At 47.3% G+C, this 15,610-nt stretch overlaps 1 protein-coding gene across 6 annotated transcripts in view; it reads right to left on the minus strand.

Annotated features, from left to right (window-relative positions):
- The window catches only part of LOC144122189 (general transcription factor 3C polypeptide 3), a 188,808-nt gene that overhangs the window by 124,245 nt on the left and 48,953 nt on the right, over positions 1–15,610 (minus strand). For all 6 annotated transcript variants that reach the window (XR_013312837.1, XM_077655763.1, XM_077655764.1 and 3 more), the window contains exons 11-12: positions 12,887–13,124; positions 2,891–3,127 (exon numbers count right to left, since the gene is read on the minus strand). Coding sequence is in view for 5 of the 6 variants with exons in the window: in XM_077655763.1 (XP_077511889.1) it covers positions 2,891–3,127; positions 12,887–13,124 (475 nt within the window). In the remaining variant the exon portion in view is untranslated. The remainder of the gene's footprint in view (positions 1–2,890; positions 3,128–12,886; positions 13,125–15,610) is intronic.

Raw genomic sequence — 15,610 nt, forward strand, 5'->3', positions numbered from 1 at the left:
TTTATTATTTACTTACCAACACGTAAATCTGCTTCAAAGGTACGTAATTTTAGTTCTTGTGATGCATTACTGACATGAAAATAATGGTTTTTCTGTACTACGATATTTCAAAATAACGATTTAAATTCGGTGGTCCCGTGAAGTTCGTTGTAACGAGATTCTACTGTATAAAGAACGGAGGTAGCCTAAAAACAGTGAAGAGGAAACTAGGCATAGGTAAAAACCAGATGTATGCATTAAGAGACAAGCAGGGCAATGTCATTAGCAATATGGATAAGATAGTTAGCGTAGCCGAAGAGTTCTACACAGACCTGTACAGTAGCCAATGTAATCAGAGCGCTAATGAGAAAGACAGCAGTGCACAGCAATGCGTCATCCCGCCAGTAACAAAAGATGAAGTGAAGAAAGCCTTAGAAGCAATGAAAAGGGAAAAAGCAGCTGGGGAGGATCAGGTAACAGCAGATCTGTTGAAGGATGGAGGGGACATCGTGCTAGAAAAACTAGCCACCCTGTATACGCAATGCCTTATGACCTCGACTGTACCAGAAGCTTGGAAGAATGCAAACATTATCTTAATTCATAAGAAGGGAGACGCCAAGGACTTGAAAAATTACAGGCCGATCAGCTTACTATCCGTTGCTTACAAAGTATTTACTACGGTAATCGCTAATAAAGTCAGGGCAACGTTAGACTTTAATCAACCAAATGATCAGGCAGGCTTTCGTAAAGGATATTCCACAATATATCATATTCCCACTATCAATCAGGTGATAGAGAAATGCGCAGAATATAACCAACCTCTGTATATAGCTTTCATTGATTACGAGAAAGCATTCGACTCAGTGGAAACCTCAGCAGTCATACAGGCATTGCATAATCAGGGGGTAGAAGAGCCTTATGTCAAAATACTGGAAGATATATATAGCAACTGCACAACTACTACAGTCCTCCATAAAGTCAGCAATAAAATTCCAATAAAGAAGGGCGTCAGGCAAGGAGACACGATCTCGCCAATGCTGTTCACCGCATGTTTACAGGAGGTATTTCGAGGCCTGAATTGGGAACAGTTGGGAATAAGAATAAATGGAGAATACCTAAATAATCTGCAATTTGCTGATGACATTGCCTTGCTGAGTCACTCAGGAGGTGAACTGCAAATCATGATCAATGAGTTAGACAGGCAGAGCAGATCGATGGGTCTAAAAATTAACATGCAGAAAACCAAGGTAATGTTCAACAGCCTAGCAAGGGAACAATAGTTTACAATTGGCAGCGAGAGCCTAGAAATAGTGACGGAATACGTCTACATAGGGCAGGTAGTGACAGCTGATCCGGATCATGAGAGGGAGATAGCTAGAAGGATAAGAATGGGGTGTAGCGCATATGGTAGGTTCTCGCAGATCATGAGCGGCAATTTACCAATTTCCCTCAAGAGAAAAGTGTACAACAGCACAATCTTACCGGTACTCACCTACGGGGCAGAAACGCGGCGGCTAACGAAAAGAGTTCAGCTTAAGTTAAGGACAACGCAGCGAGCCATGGAAAGAAAAATGATAGGTGTAACGTTAGGAGATCGGAAGCGGGCAGAGTGGGTGAGGGAACAAACACGGGTTAATGACATCCTAATCAAAATCAAGAGAAAGAAATGGGCTTGGGCAGGGCATGTAATGCGAAGGCAAGATAACCAATGGTCCTTGAGGGTAACGGAGTGGATTCCAAGCGAAGGCAAGCGTAGCAGGGGGCGGCAGAAGGTTAGGTGGGCGGATGAGATTAAGAAGTTTGCAGGCAAAGGGTGGATGCAGCTGGCAAAGGATAGGGTTAATTGGAGAGACATGGGAGAGGCCTTTGCCCTGCAGTGGGTGTAGTAAGGCTGATGATGATGATGACATCTCGGCACCTTCTACGGCGAAAACATCCTTAATTACATAATTACATAATAACATCCTTAATTATGTCCGTCCGTCCGTCCATCATTCATTCACTCACACCCAACACCTCCACCACTTGTGAAGGAAGGCTAGGCCAAGATGGCAAGACGTTTGTGGAAGAAGGCTAGACCGAGATGGCAAGACGGCCATGCCTGGCGTTTATTCTAATGGCGGACCCGAGGCACGTGCCACAGGCGGAGCCGCGGGATGATGATGGTATGTACAAGTGAAAGAAGAAGATCCCTGAAAGGCTCACAGGCGGAATTATTCAAGAACAGTACGAATTCGAAACCACGTGGGCGCAATGTGCCGACTCGCACAAAATTTCAGCATCGCAAGTTAAGAGGCTGTCTTTAAGCTTGAATTTCATTTTGTTTGATCATGTTTTTGATCTCTCCTGCAGTTTGAATTACTGAGGTTCCAGTGTACGCATTATATGGCGGCTTGGGTACTGGCTGCGAGTGCGAACGAGATCCGAAAAATCGAGCAGTCAGTTGCGGTGCGTCCGAAATTTCAGGCGCTCTTATACATTTGCTTTATAGGCCATGTCGCAGTGCCTCAAAAAAGTCCGAATAATCAAGCATGTCCGAAAAATCAGGCGTCCGAATTTTCGGCCGTCGACTGTACATTGCGGGTGTCCCTTGTGTGTTGTCTTAGATGTAGTGTCCGTGTTTTAGCACTAGGAAAACGAATCCAGTAAGTCACTACTACCAACTGAGCCAACTTAGTGTGTTCACAGGGATCCCTCTTTTCCCTGCACATGGCAAACACCACACACGGCTAGATGTGGGTGAGCCAAGCCCACATGTGATCAGAAACCCACAGTATCATAACTCAACAACATCTGCGTACAACAGAATATATGCATTTCATGACGGAAGGAAGGTACATGCCAAATTCGACCAAGTAGTACCTTCCTAAACTTACTGAATACACTACCCCTTCTATATGGCACTACTCACAGCTGCGTTGTCGTCCGTGCCAGGTTGTGGGGTGGCAATGTCGGCCCCTGTGGGGGTTGGTTCGAGGCAGGCGATGGCTCGGTCAGTCAGCCCCTGGGCGAGCAGCAGCTGGCACAAAGCGAGGCGTGCCTGGGCGTGACCTGGGGCCAGGTCACACGTGCGCTCGTACGCCACTGTGGCCTCTGAGAGGCGCGACAGCTGCTGCAGGCACTCGCCATAGCGCAGCCACACGGCCGCCTGCAGCACAGGGAGTGATCAAAAAAAGAAACATTATGGCAAAGAAGAAGGACAGTTATGATGGTGCACAGCGAATGTCTGAGCGTCGGCTGTGGTGCGAGAGCAAAGAAAGAAGCTGGGCACCCGGCCAGAGGACGCTTATGCCCATCCTTGTCCAGGGCTTCAAACCAACCACATCCGTAATGCCTCATCCTTAGAAGTGGGGATTCCCTCTCCCTCATCTTCTCTAGAGAGGGGGACTTCCCTCTCTGCAAACTGAGACAGGCGGCACTGCAGAAGCTGACGGCGCAAAACTGAGAAATTCTCCAAGAGCATTGGACAGTTATTGCATGCCAGATAAACTGACTCAACAAAAATGACAGAAGCACCATCTGCTCGGGAGCAACTAATTGCACAAGGCAGGAAGCAAAACCTCAATGCCCTAGACAAGCTCAACAAGGCGGCAGTGCAGATGACCCTGAAGCTAATGCCGAGGCACCCCTCGCTGCAAGTGGCACACAACTATCCTGCGACTGATTTCTTTTTCATGGTACAAAAATGCCACCAGGCAATCCTTAGCCTACAGCCCTACACACAGCGCATACTCAGCGGGTCTCACTGCTGAGGCCGGCTTATCTCAGTGGATGCCCCACATCCTGCACAGTGCACTGCTGGTGTGCAAGCTTAAGCTAGAGCTGAAGCAGTTGGTCCAGCACGCATGGCACCGGACTAGCATCCGCACCAAGAGCACAGCTGGACGCTGAAATGCCGACAATCAGTGTACACCTGAGACACTGTCAGCTTTATTCAGTGTCCAATGCTTGTGATGCCTTCTTGTGTTTTTCAACCCATATGAGTCTGAGCTACTTTCCAAAATGCTACACGAACAAATGTTTTCTGTGGTTACCAAGGAAACAAAAGGTCAAAGAAACACCTTAACACACTGCTCTACTCTCACATGGTTGGCAAAGGAAAAGAACACCTCTTAGCCACAGAAATAAAAAACCCCAATGTTTGAAGAACTGCACGATAAGTGTAAGCAACAGTAGAAACACGACTGCACGGCTGACCACAGACGCCACCAGGGTTCATGCAGAACATTTGGAGACAAATAAAATGGGCAATAATCAAGGAGGGCAGCAAATCACACTGAATTAGGAATTTTCCCGACTTTTGTTTAGCTCTCATTTCCATATCGCTACCATATCAACTTTGAAGATGATAGTATTCCTTGCATGTAAGATGGTATATATTTGTGTGTATTGCCTTCGAATAAATCAGTTGTGAGTGGCGCTCTGTCCCGTCTTTCTGCCTTCTGTTGTGTTTTTTTTCGTGCCTGTAACAGAAGGTGTTATCACTTTGTTGCCATTTTTTTTTTAGACACAATGAGTGCGTCAGAGTTGGTGGGGGCAGGAGAGCGCATGGGGCTCCAAGGTGCAGAGTTGCGCGCTTGGGTGCAGGAAGAACGCAAGAAATTGCGGGATGAGAGGGCCGCTTAGCGGGAAGCACCCAAACAATGTTTGGATAAGGAGGCACAGAATTTACAGTTACGAGTGAGACTTACAGAGGGCGGAAAGCGACTTGAAGATGTTGATCCAAGTGTTCCCAGGGCCGAAACGTCTGGGTCCATCAACCCTCACGGGCTCATTCCTGTTTTCAACGAAGGTCGCGATTATCTTGACGCGTACCTCAAGCGATTTGAGCACATGGCCACTGGTCAGGGTTGGCCACGAGATAAGTGGGCCACGGCATTGAGCCTATGCTTGGGAGGAGAAGCTCTTCATGTTTTCGGAAGGCTATCACCCAAAGACCCTCTAGATTCACAAAAGCTAAGCCAGCGCTCCTACAACGCTTCCGTTTCACGGCGGAGGGTTACCGGGAAAAATTTCGCCCAGTAAGCCCCACAACGACGAGACCGGTCAGCAGAATGCTACGAGACTCGTTAGTTTCTTTGATCATTGGGTAGAAATGAAAGGGCGAGGCAAAGCGTTCAAAGAGGTCCGCGACATGATTGTCGCCGAAGAATTTTTGAACTGCCATGCGAGGCTTGCGATATTTATTTGCGAGGGCTACTGGAAGACAGCCGACGAGATCGCGGTTACCGCGGATCATTTTCTGGAGGCCCAGCGGCAAACTAGCTTGTTCATTTTTAAGGAAAGTTAGAACCGAACATCCCAAAGATGAAGGACAGTACTCTGGGATCCAAATAACAGGTGCGATGCTTTCTGTGCGACAAGGCGGGACACAAAGCACAAAGCGTCGGACTGCTGTACCCTGCTGAAATAACAGTACTGCACGTTCTGCCGTAAGCAAGGGCACGATGCACAGTCCTGCGGGCGCAAGAACCCAGGAGACCACGAGGCGTCAGCCTGTTATATGCATCTGGCCAGTGCTCCGGTTGAAGTGCGGCCGGATCTCACCTGTGTGGACACGAACGAGTCAGCAACCAACCATCTACAGTGTCAGCATGCCTGTGTAGCAAGAACTGTTCAGACAGCCGGTTTTTGTTTTGCGGGATACCGGTACCAACAGTATCGTGGTGCGTAGGGACCTGGTTCCTGAAGCTGCTTTTACTGTTAATAGAGCTACTCTGTGGATGGCAGCAGTTTGGAAGTCCCAGCGGCGGAGTTGGTGATCTTGTCGTCATACTTTTCGGGCAAGCCTATCATTCGGTGCTTGATGATGCCAGTGTACGACGCCATCCCTGGAAATGTATCAGGTACCCAGGACCCATTCTCCATCATCCAGACGGTGCCACTGAGGCATCTGACTGTCCCGAATGGGAGGGCAGGGACACTTTATTTTTCATTTTTTTTATAGTCCACAATAATTTTTGTACCGAATGGGATGGCAGAGACTGAAGGTCCTGCCATGCTGGGGACGGCGAAGGTTGCTATGGTGTGCAGGGACGTGTTCATCAACGTGTTGGAGGTGTCAAGACCCACGTTCCAAAGGAAACAAGAGGAGGACGCAACATTTTATGTGTGCCGGAACAAAGTCGGCGAGACTCATCCTGGCAAGAACAACACAACCTATAGGTTTCACTTCGAAGACAGAGTTCTGTTCCGATCATTACGGTCATGTCCAACACAAACGATACAGCACGCTGTGGTACCAAAAAGCCTGCGCAATCAAGTCCTTGAAAGTGCCTTCATGAGCGCATGAAAGTGCCCTCTCCAGCCACCAGGGCATCCACAAGACCACTGAAAGGGTGCTCAGCGAGTTTTTTTGGCCAGGAATGCAGGCAGACATCAGGAGATTCGTGAAGTCTTGCGAAGTATCAATAAAACTTTCTGCTGGGCGAGTTGCTTCATCGTTAAAAAGTGCAAAACAACTAAGAAAGGACAGAACACAAGACGAAAGAGGAACCTGCTCCATGATTTGACGACATGGTGAACAAACACACGGAACCGACGCAATCACTGAGGAACTGTTGGGAGGAGCAGACAGGATGGCTCGCGTGTGCAAGCACAGAACAACAAATGTTCCACCTTGGTGGACAAATAAAGACTCTCAGAAGCAGGTTAATTACACACGCTCAAGGTCAGCAGCTTGCAGCCTTCGCCTCTTGTGGCCTCAGAAGCAGCACCCCATCGGTGGGCTTCGACTGCATCATCCTCTCCCATAGTGCCCTAGTGAGTATACTCAAACAGCCACAGAGGAAGGCTACTGGCTCTAATATGGCGGCACAACACAAGACACCTTCTGGGCGCTGCTTGTTTTAAAATTTCACCATCATTTACTTGTGCGAAAATAGCGCAAAAGACTAGGACAACAAGGCAAAAAAAACAGCAGGAACAGCGCTCGTCTCCTCGTCCTCATCTTTTGCGCTATTTTGCATAAGTGTGTATCACCAACTCACGCGTCTTGCCATCGTGTTTCACCATCACCTTGTCTGCCAATGTTGGTGACCTCGTTTCAATTGTCAGCAGCCTTCCATCGCTCGACAGTGTAAAAGAAGTGAGAGAGACAAGAACCCCTTTTGCGTGGGCTAGCAGGTTCATGATCTTTTAAATAACGGCGTGCTTATCAGACAAGATGGAGCCATAGAAGGAACAGAAACAATGGGACAAGGAAGCAACTTGCAAGTTTTAGCAGGAAGTCGGGCATGCTTTTATAGCAGGTGAAGAACATGTGAAGGGCCTGACTTCATGTGCTGTTATTAAAGTTGGCAGATGCGGTCTTGTTCCGTCGTTTCCGTTCCTTCTATGCCTCTGTTTTGACCTACTGCATTAACTCACATAATGAAGCCATTCCCCTACTTTTGTAATACGAGCTTTTGGGCAAGTTGGTCACTTTGCTTCCACATAACTGCAGCGTAAAAAATTACGAGCACAAAAAAAGGGGAGAAACACATACGACACGGACAAAAGCTGCACTCACAACTGATTTTATTTCGCCAGGAATGGGAAAGCCGGCAAGCACTCGAGTATCGATGAGGAGTGCTGCAGCTCCAACCAGCATGCTATAAAACATCCTCTACACTGCAATGCTATTGGAGAAGCAGGACCTACAGACCCCCAAGTGATTTTCCGACCTTGAAATTGGGAGCAAAAATGCCTAACTTCTCTCACACCATAGCTAATGCATAAAAATTCGCACTACACACTCATAAGTGTCCTGAAGTTTTTTTAACCTCACATAAAAGAACCCGTGAATGACCTTCAGGGATGGTGTTCGGCATGTTCAGTTTATCTTGTTGTGGTTGGCTGGTGCCCTTGACTATCACAAAATTGTCGAACCATGCCGTGATACAGCCAACATTTTTTTCAAAACAAACGATGCTAAACACTGGTGAGATGAACAAAGTTGACCGCGTGGTTTTGTTGCTTACATGGCAAAATTGCTTTTAAAGAAAGAATTAAAGGGACACTGAGGAGAACTCTATCATTTTTTTTTTTTTGTTAGCAAAATCTGATAGTTCGGCATTTCATGGCTTTGTTGCCGCTTGTCCGGGCGCGAAAGATGCATTTATTTCAAAGAAATTTTAATTCGAAGATGAAAATGTTTTTCCCGCTGCTCTGATTCAAACTCAGGGAACTCTTATGACGCCACGGCAACTCTTATGACGTCTCAGAACGGAGTGACGTGATACGTGACGTAAACGCAGACTCCGTGATTTCTGACGGCTAGCGGTGCAGTGCGCAACCTACCTTTGCCAGCCTCAGAGATTCGTGGCTTCCATGAAGTAAGGAAAATTCCTCCAAGGTGGCGCCTCTTGTCCTAGGAAGTCATCACGCTTGTACTTGCGAGATTGGTCTGTGGCGGTGACACCTGTATTTTGGTTCTTGCTATTTTCTACCTTGCAAGAGCTTTGTTTTCAGTAAGAGCGGCGTTTTTGTGATCAGGAGCTGGTATTCTATGGATACAAGCCAACTTCAATTTCTCCTCAGTGTCCCTTTAAATAACATTACTAATCACTTTCCTAAAAAACTGCACAAATGCAATTAAATACACTACTCCTCGCAAAGAGTAACGACATTACGTTACAACTGGATCCGAAAAGTAATTACTGTTAAGTTACCTTTTGGTTTGCATGCATAAAAAACAAAACAAACAGAGTAAAAGAAAGGCCAACCTTCCTGTATGCACATAGCCGTTGGTCTTCCTGCCAAATTCACCCCAACCAACTATGCCCTCATCTCATCTTCTTCTAGGGAGGCCATTACAAAGATAAGGCAATGCCAACAAGAACAAAAAATAAAATAAAGAACAAGCATGGGCAAACACCTGACCTCTATTTAACAGTACCTCTTGCTGGGCTAGCATTGTGTAACAAAAGTAAAAACAGCGCTAATTTTTACACAAACCACACAAGAAGACCAGGCAGGACAGGCGCTGAGTCCAACAATGTTTATTGAAAGCCACATATTGCATATATGTAGCCCTAAGAAGGTGAACGCATGCGCCTTTCTTACATGATAACAAAAAAAAAAAGACACACACTCAGACAAAAACTACTCATTATCGCGTATTCTTTAGCAATCTATGCTCACTTTCTCCTAGAGAAATAGAAGTGGCGCTGACGCACATGCCACCTCTCTCTTTGATAAAAAAGGCTTCTGCCAGTTCCCGAGCTAATCTATCTGCTTCTAGCTAGAATTTTAATCTCGCCAAGTCGTGGTTCAGAGTTTTTTCGTTTTTACAAGAGTGGCAATGGGCGAGTAGGTTTTAGAACGAATCTGATGCGTTCCCTAATGACATTTTGTGTTCCCCAGCACGCTCGTTTACACAGCGTCCAGCCTGGCCGACGTACGCCTTGCCACATGCAAGGGGGATCTCGTAGACCACTCCCGTGGCGCAGCTTACGTAGGGCTTCGAGTGCTTCTTTCCACACCCAGATGTAGCCTTGGCACCACTGTTAACCTTGGGGCACATCTTGGGCAATTTGCAGGGGGCGGAGAAGACCATGAGGACTCAGTAGCTGTTGCCAACTTGTATTAAATTGTGGGACACCTTGTGAATATACTGTATCCCTACTGGTTTGGTTTCGCCAAAATTTTTCCCGTGTTGCCCCCTTGGCTTACCCTTAAGTTTCTGCAGCAGTGCCTCAGTCACGGCAGCCAGGACGTGGTCAGGGAACCCTGCTTTACGCAGTACATTCAACTCACCCTGGAAGCTCGCCCGCATCATGTGAGGGCACAACTTGAGGAGTGCTGATTCCATAGAAATGGTGGCAATAGCCCTCTTAAAAGTTTTTGATGAAAGTTTTTGACATTTTTCCTGCAAAATCACTTCCAGAAAGTAATTCAATACATTACTAAGTTAGTAGACCAGAGAAGGGATTCATTACATTACAAATTACCAGGAAAAGTAATCAAATCACAGTAATTTAATTAGTGCCATGTCTGCTTTGTCGATAATGAATGAACGGGCAGGTGGGCAGGCAAATGTATGATGTAAAATTTTGACTCTTGCAAAAAGATCTGTGAAAACTTGTTTTGCCTGCATAATGGCTTATGGGGGTTTAACGTCCCAAAGCGGCACAGGCTATGAGGGACGCCGTAGTGAAGGGCTCCGGGAATTTCAACCACCTGGGGTTCTTTGACGTGCACTGACATCGCACAGTACACGGGCCTCTAGAATTTTGCCTCCATCGAAATTCGACCGCCACGGCAGGGATCGAACCTGCGTCTTTCGGGTCGGCAGCCGAGCGCCATAACCACTCAGCCACCGCGGCGGCAGTGGAAGAAGAATGACTGCAATGAAATGGAGTTCACGTAAATCACTGTCACCCCCCCCCCCCCCCCCCCGCCCCCGCTCCTTGTAGATAGCAAACTGCTATGCATGCATGTCGTAATAAGGCCTGCCATTACACGGACATTCATGCACAAAACTCCTCACACCTCTATTAGCTGCGAGTGCCCAGCAATGGTTGTTCACAAAAAGCACCTCAAATTTACATCACCATCAGCCTGGCAAGGCCCACCACTGCAGGACAAAGGCCTCTCCCATATCTCTTCAAATAATCCAGTCCTGCGGAAGCCAGGGCCACCTTATCCCCACAAACTTCATGATCTCGTATGGCCACCTGACTTTCTGTTGCTGCGCTTGCATTCTGTTGGAATCCAGAGGAGGCGGATTTATTACATAGGTTTACCCAAATAGATGACTGTGCGATGACTGTGCGACCGCGCTCAACAATTACTTTACGTCAGTTTTTTCCGCTGCTAACGTTACTGCTAATGAACACATTCCAGAAATCTCACTCTCAGAAATGCCTAAAATCGAAATTAACCCTGATGGTGTATCACAGCTTATTGCCTCACTGAAAATATCTACATCTGCCGGCTGCGATCAAATTAACAGTAAGCTACTAAAAAATACCATTTCATTGTCTAGCCAGGTACTGCATCTAATTTTTACGCAATCCTTAGATACCGGGGTTGTCCCTGACGATTGGAAAAAAGCTCAAATTACACCCATATTTAAAGCGGATGACTGCACGTGCCCTAACAACTATCGTCCCATTTCCCTCACTAGTATACCGTCTTAACTACTTGAGCACATTATTTTTTCCAATCTTATGACCCACCTAGAATCAATGAGCTTTTTCTATCCGAATCAACATGGCTTCCGGAAGCAGGTGTCATGTGAGACCCAGCTCGCCGAATTCACCCACGACATTCTACAATACTTAGATAACCTTGTCCAGATCGACGCTATCTTTCTCGACTTTTCAAAAGCATTTGATCGTGTTTCCCATAATCTTCTTCTTTTTAAGTTGTCATCGCTCGGCATTCCACAAACTTTGCTCTCCTGGCTAGAGCAGTTCCTTAAAGGACGTAAGCAGTTCACCTGTGTTAATAACTGTCGCTCAGCTTTTTCCGACGTAACATCCGGCGTACCTCAAGGTGCAGGCTTATCACCTCTTTTATTCCTCATCTACATCAATGACCTACCGATCAACATAAAATCAACGCTACGTTTATTCGCAGATGACTGCGTAATTTACAGCCCCATCCACGGCGCTAGCGCCATTGCCGCTCTTCAACAGGATCTAACCACTATCTCAGCGTGGTGTGACAAATGGCACATGCCTCTTAATCTAAATAAATGCCAATCCATATCATTCTCTCGCAAAAACACAGTTATTGATAGCACTTACAACATAAAATCGGTCGCCGTCACGAGAACATCATCTTATAAATACCTAGGAGTACACATCACATCATCGCTGTCATGGACAACACACATTCAGACCATCTGTTCCAAAGCATCACGCACACTTGGTTTTCTCCGGCGCAATCTAAAATCTGCATCACCTGAAGTAAAAAAGTTGGCATACATAACATTCGTACGTCCTAAATTGGAGTACACGTCATCTGTCTGGCATCCATCACAATCGTATCTCATCTCAGACCTTGAAGTCATTCAAAATCGCGCCGCCCGTTTTATTACATCGCAGTACTCAAGAAATACCAGCGTAACATTACTAAAACGATCCCTCGGCCTTCAAACACTAGCAACTCGCCGTGTTATTTCCCATCTATGCCTCTTTCACTCTTTCTTTTATCGCTCACCAAGACATTTGTTGCTGCAGCCACCCCCACGTACGTCATCCCGCCTAAACCACAGTAACCCAATCGCACGCATTAAAACCCGCACCTCCGCAATGAGCAGTTCATTTTTTCCCGACGCCCTAGTGCTCTGGAATGGCCTTCCCGACAACGTAATAACATGCTCCGATCGCCGCCTTTTCCGCGAGAAACTGGCTAATCACTTCTCATAAACATATTCATACTGCGACACCGAAGTGCCAACTGCTCCTTGTTTTCTTTTTGTATGTTTATTTCTTGCTTTCAGTTTGTATATTATTGTACACTTTTTTGGTACCCCGTGTATTTTTCCCCCTTTCTTTCTTTTGTGTTCTCTGCTACTACCCTCCAACCTGTATGTACGCCCCCCCTTATGTAATGCCTTCGGGCCTTTAAGGGACAAATAAATGAAATGAAATGAAATAGGTTTACCCAAATAGATTCTTTAGATTTAAAGGACCAGTGCCCAATAAGAACAGTGCTGTCATGAACCTGCAAGCATGCACACTTCCCATCTCTGTAATGCTGGCACCAGAAAACTTGCGCAATCGCATTTGCTGCCTCTTCTATCTCATCAGCATGCAGACATCCACGCAACAGGGGATCTATTTTCACAACAGAACTCTGGCAACAACGGCTGAACTCCTCACGCAATGGAGCAAACACTGTGGTTCCAATTCTTTGAGGCTGCACTTAATTGGGTGGCTACACTTTGGAAGAGCAAGGAAGAAGCGCCCCTGACCAGTGCATAGTTGCGGGTGGCAACCAGGTCGTGGAGCAGGGGCAGAGCCTCCTGGGGGCAGCCCTCATCCAGGAAGGCCTCGGCCACATCCAGGAACAGGTCGCCTGCCTGCTCGGGGTCCTCGGAGGACCGCAGCTGCTCCACCAGGCCAGACACCAAGTGACGGCCCCCCAGTCGCACCAGGCACAGCACCAGCTTGGTGCGCAGGTCCACGGGAAGCTCGGCCGGAACTACACAGCTGCGCAAAACCCTATATAGCTGCAAACAACTACGCAGCGTACAAAGCTTCACACGCACACAGCATGGTCGTCAGTGTGCTGACTTGGGGGGCACTGAACCAAATGGTACTCACCAGCCATAATGACCCCCCTCCCCCCACACTGCTGAGAGGGACCAGATAAACCTGCTGCACAAGAAATGCCTACATCACCTCTTGAAGTGCAGTAATATAATGTGCATCCTCTGTGTAAATACCGCAGAGCAGAGAGCAGATGGGACAAGCCTCGTGCTGACTGCCTCCATATTGTCTCACGTAGCCTTGCTACATGCAGCATGGCACTAGTCACATGATGCTGCGAAACAAATGCTGACTGGGGGTAGTGTTTATGCAGGACAGTAACATTTTTGGTAACTTATGATGACCCTGCAACAAAAAGTTGCTTCTACAGCCAGGCACTAGATACAACCACGCAAAGATAAATACCCAGATGACAGTGCACCTTACACCACACTGGCACAAAAGTGTGAAGGAAGTCGTGTTTTTTTTTTCCCCGTCGGGAGGCCACCCTTGCCTGCCAGCGGTCTGCCTAAACAACGTTGTACTACAAACTTCCAGTGGCTGGTTTGACACACAGTGTTGCATGGTGGACAGCCGAGCAGCCATGGGCCAAGTCTTTCAGTGCCATGACACTGTAATGCTATCAGTGGCGCTTACCACCACACACAGTAAGGGATGCAGCTGTGGTCTTACCTTTGTGCCCCTGGTTGCTCATTGGATGGATGCATGCTTCCGTCAGGTTAAAGGTGCACTAAAGAGGAATCTGAACTTGTCTCTTTACCGCGGGAAGTCTAGCTACACGCTCTGGGCATTCTTAGAAACTTGGAATTATTGTCCTGTGCGACTGATTTCCCTAATTGAAATCTGAATAAATGTCCCGGATGCCGCCTTTTTTTTTTTTTTTACTCAACGTTGAAGGAGCCAACCAAGGCGTGGAGAGCCTTTCAGCCAGTCCCATGGCAGTTTGCCACTCTGCCAACTATGTATTTACGTAAATCTTAAAACAAAATAAAAGCGAAAGCAAAGCTGCCACGAGACTGGCCGAAAGCCACTCCATGCGTGGATGTTCAATCTGATTTAAGTTTGGGAAATTGGTCACACAGGACAATAATTTGAAGTTTCTAAGAATGCTCGGAATTCCTGCGGTAAAAAGACAAGTTCAGATTCCTCTTTAGTGCACCTTTAAGGCTGTCATACGAAGCAGATCAGTGAATTTTTATTGCATGCTTTTACAATACAATACATGCTTGTCACTAATGTGGGACAGAAACTGGGGCAGGCCAACAAAAATGCAAATGTAAGGCAATATGCAACACCCTGAAGTGACCTACTCGATTGGCTGAGGAAAGTCTGTGTTGTGTTTCATCTACACTGTGGTCTCGGGTTTTTCGCACCACGTCATTGCAGGTCCTTCCCTTGCAGTGTGTGCCGTTTCCCCATGTACTGCCGATCTACAGCTTTACCGTTCAGGTCAGTTAGGGATCTCATGCTCCTCATCAACTTGAGCAGTCTAGGAATGCCGCCATTGGTCATGAAAGCCAAGTGCTATGCTAGCCGCCGGTGCACTATAGCATTGTGTGCATGCAGTGTAACTAAATTTGCCCACTGCTCACCTACCAGCCCAAGTGACCATTATTGCAAACTGCCATAAGAGTTAAACCTCCCCGTAGTTACCCGAGTGCTTGGCGACCCTAGTCCATCAAGTATGCTCGAGTGAGGTGAGGTGCCTGACCAGCAGAGGGCATCTGCTCAGCCAGAAAGGCCCGACACCTGTTGCCCAAAATCAGTGCTTCACACCGCTTCCCCCCACAGGGTGGAACAGCATCAACTGGAGGCATGTCGGGAAGGTATTTAGATATGTTTTGGCTGGCCAGTCTTGTTCTCTTTGTGGTGGTGCAGTTACCCAGCTAGGCACACAGTTCATTTCATATCCAAAAGACTTGAAGTGAGCTGCATGAGCACAATGTCTGGTGCCCGCTAATCCTAGAGTCTGTTTGCCCCATCGCTGGGAGCCATTTACACAGCAGGAGCCTGTGCTATCTATGCACTGAAAGGTGAAACTAGGGACTAAAGTTTTCTGTGAATTCAAAACTCAACATTCTGCTGCCGTGACCCCTCTGCACATACCGCAGCGGTGGCCTAGCGGATCCGCCTTCCATGCGAGAGGTGCGGGGTTCGATCCCAAGTGCCGCCGGATACCCACCGGTGATACAATGGGTGCAAGCTTTCCCTTGGCCTGTTGCTCGGCTCATTCGGGGTGAAATGCTTGGGAAACGGGTCTTTGACCCCACCTTGAGTAAATGAAAATACCTTGCGTCATGGCACTCTTTGGCTACAGATGCCTTTGCGCCATAAAAACTCATCATCGTCGTGCACATATCGAGTAGGAGTCTCGGAGACACGTATCATTTAAAAGCACAGAGCACTACTTCGTCAAGCGCCACTTA

This window comes from Amblyomma americanum, chromosome 2 (genome assembly GCF_052857255.1).
Source record: "Amblyomma americanum isolate KBUSLIRL-KWMA chromosome 2, ASM5285725v1, whole genome shotgun sequence".
Lineage (NCBI taxonomy): Eukaryota > Metazoa > Arthropoda > Arachnida > Ixodida > Ixodidae > Amblyomma > Amblyomma americanum.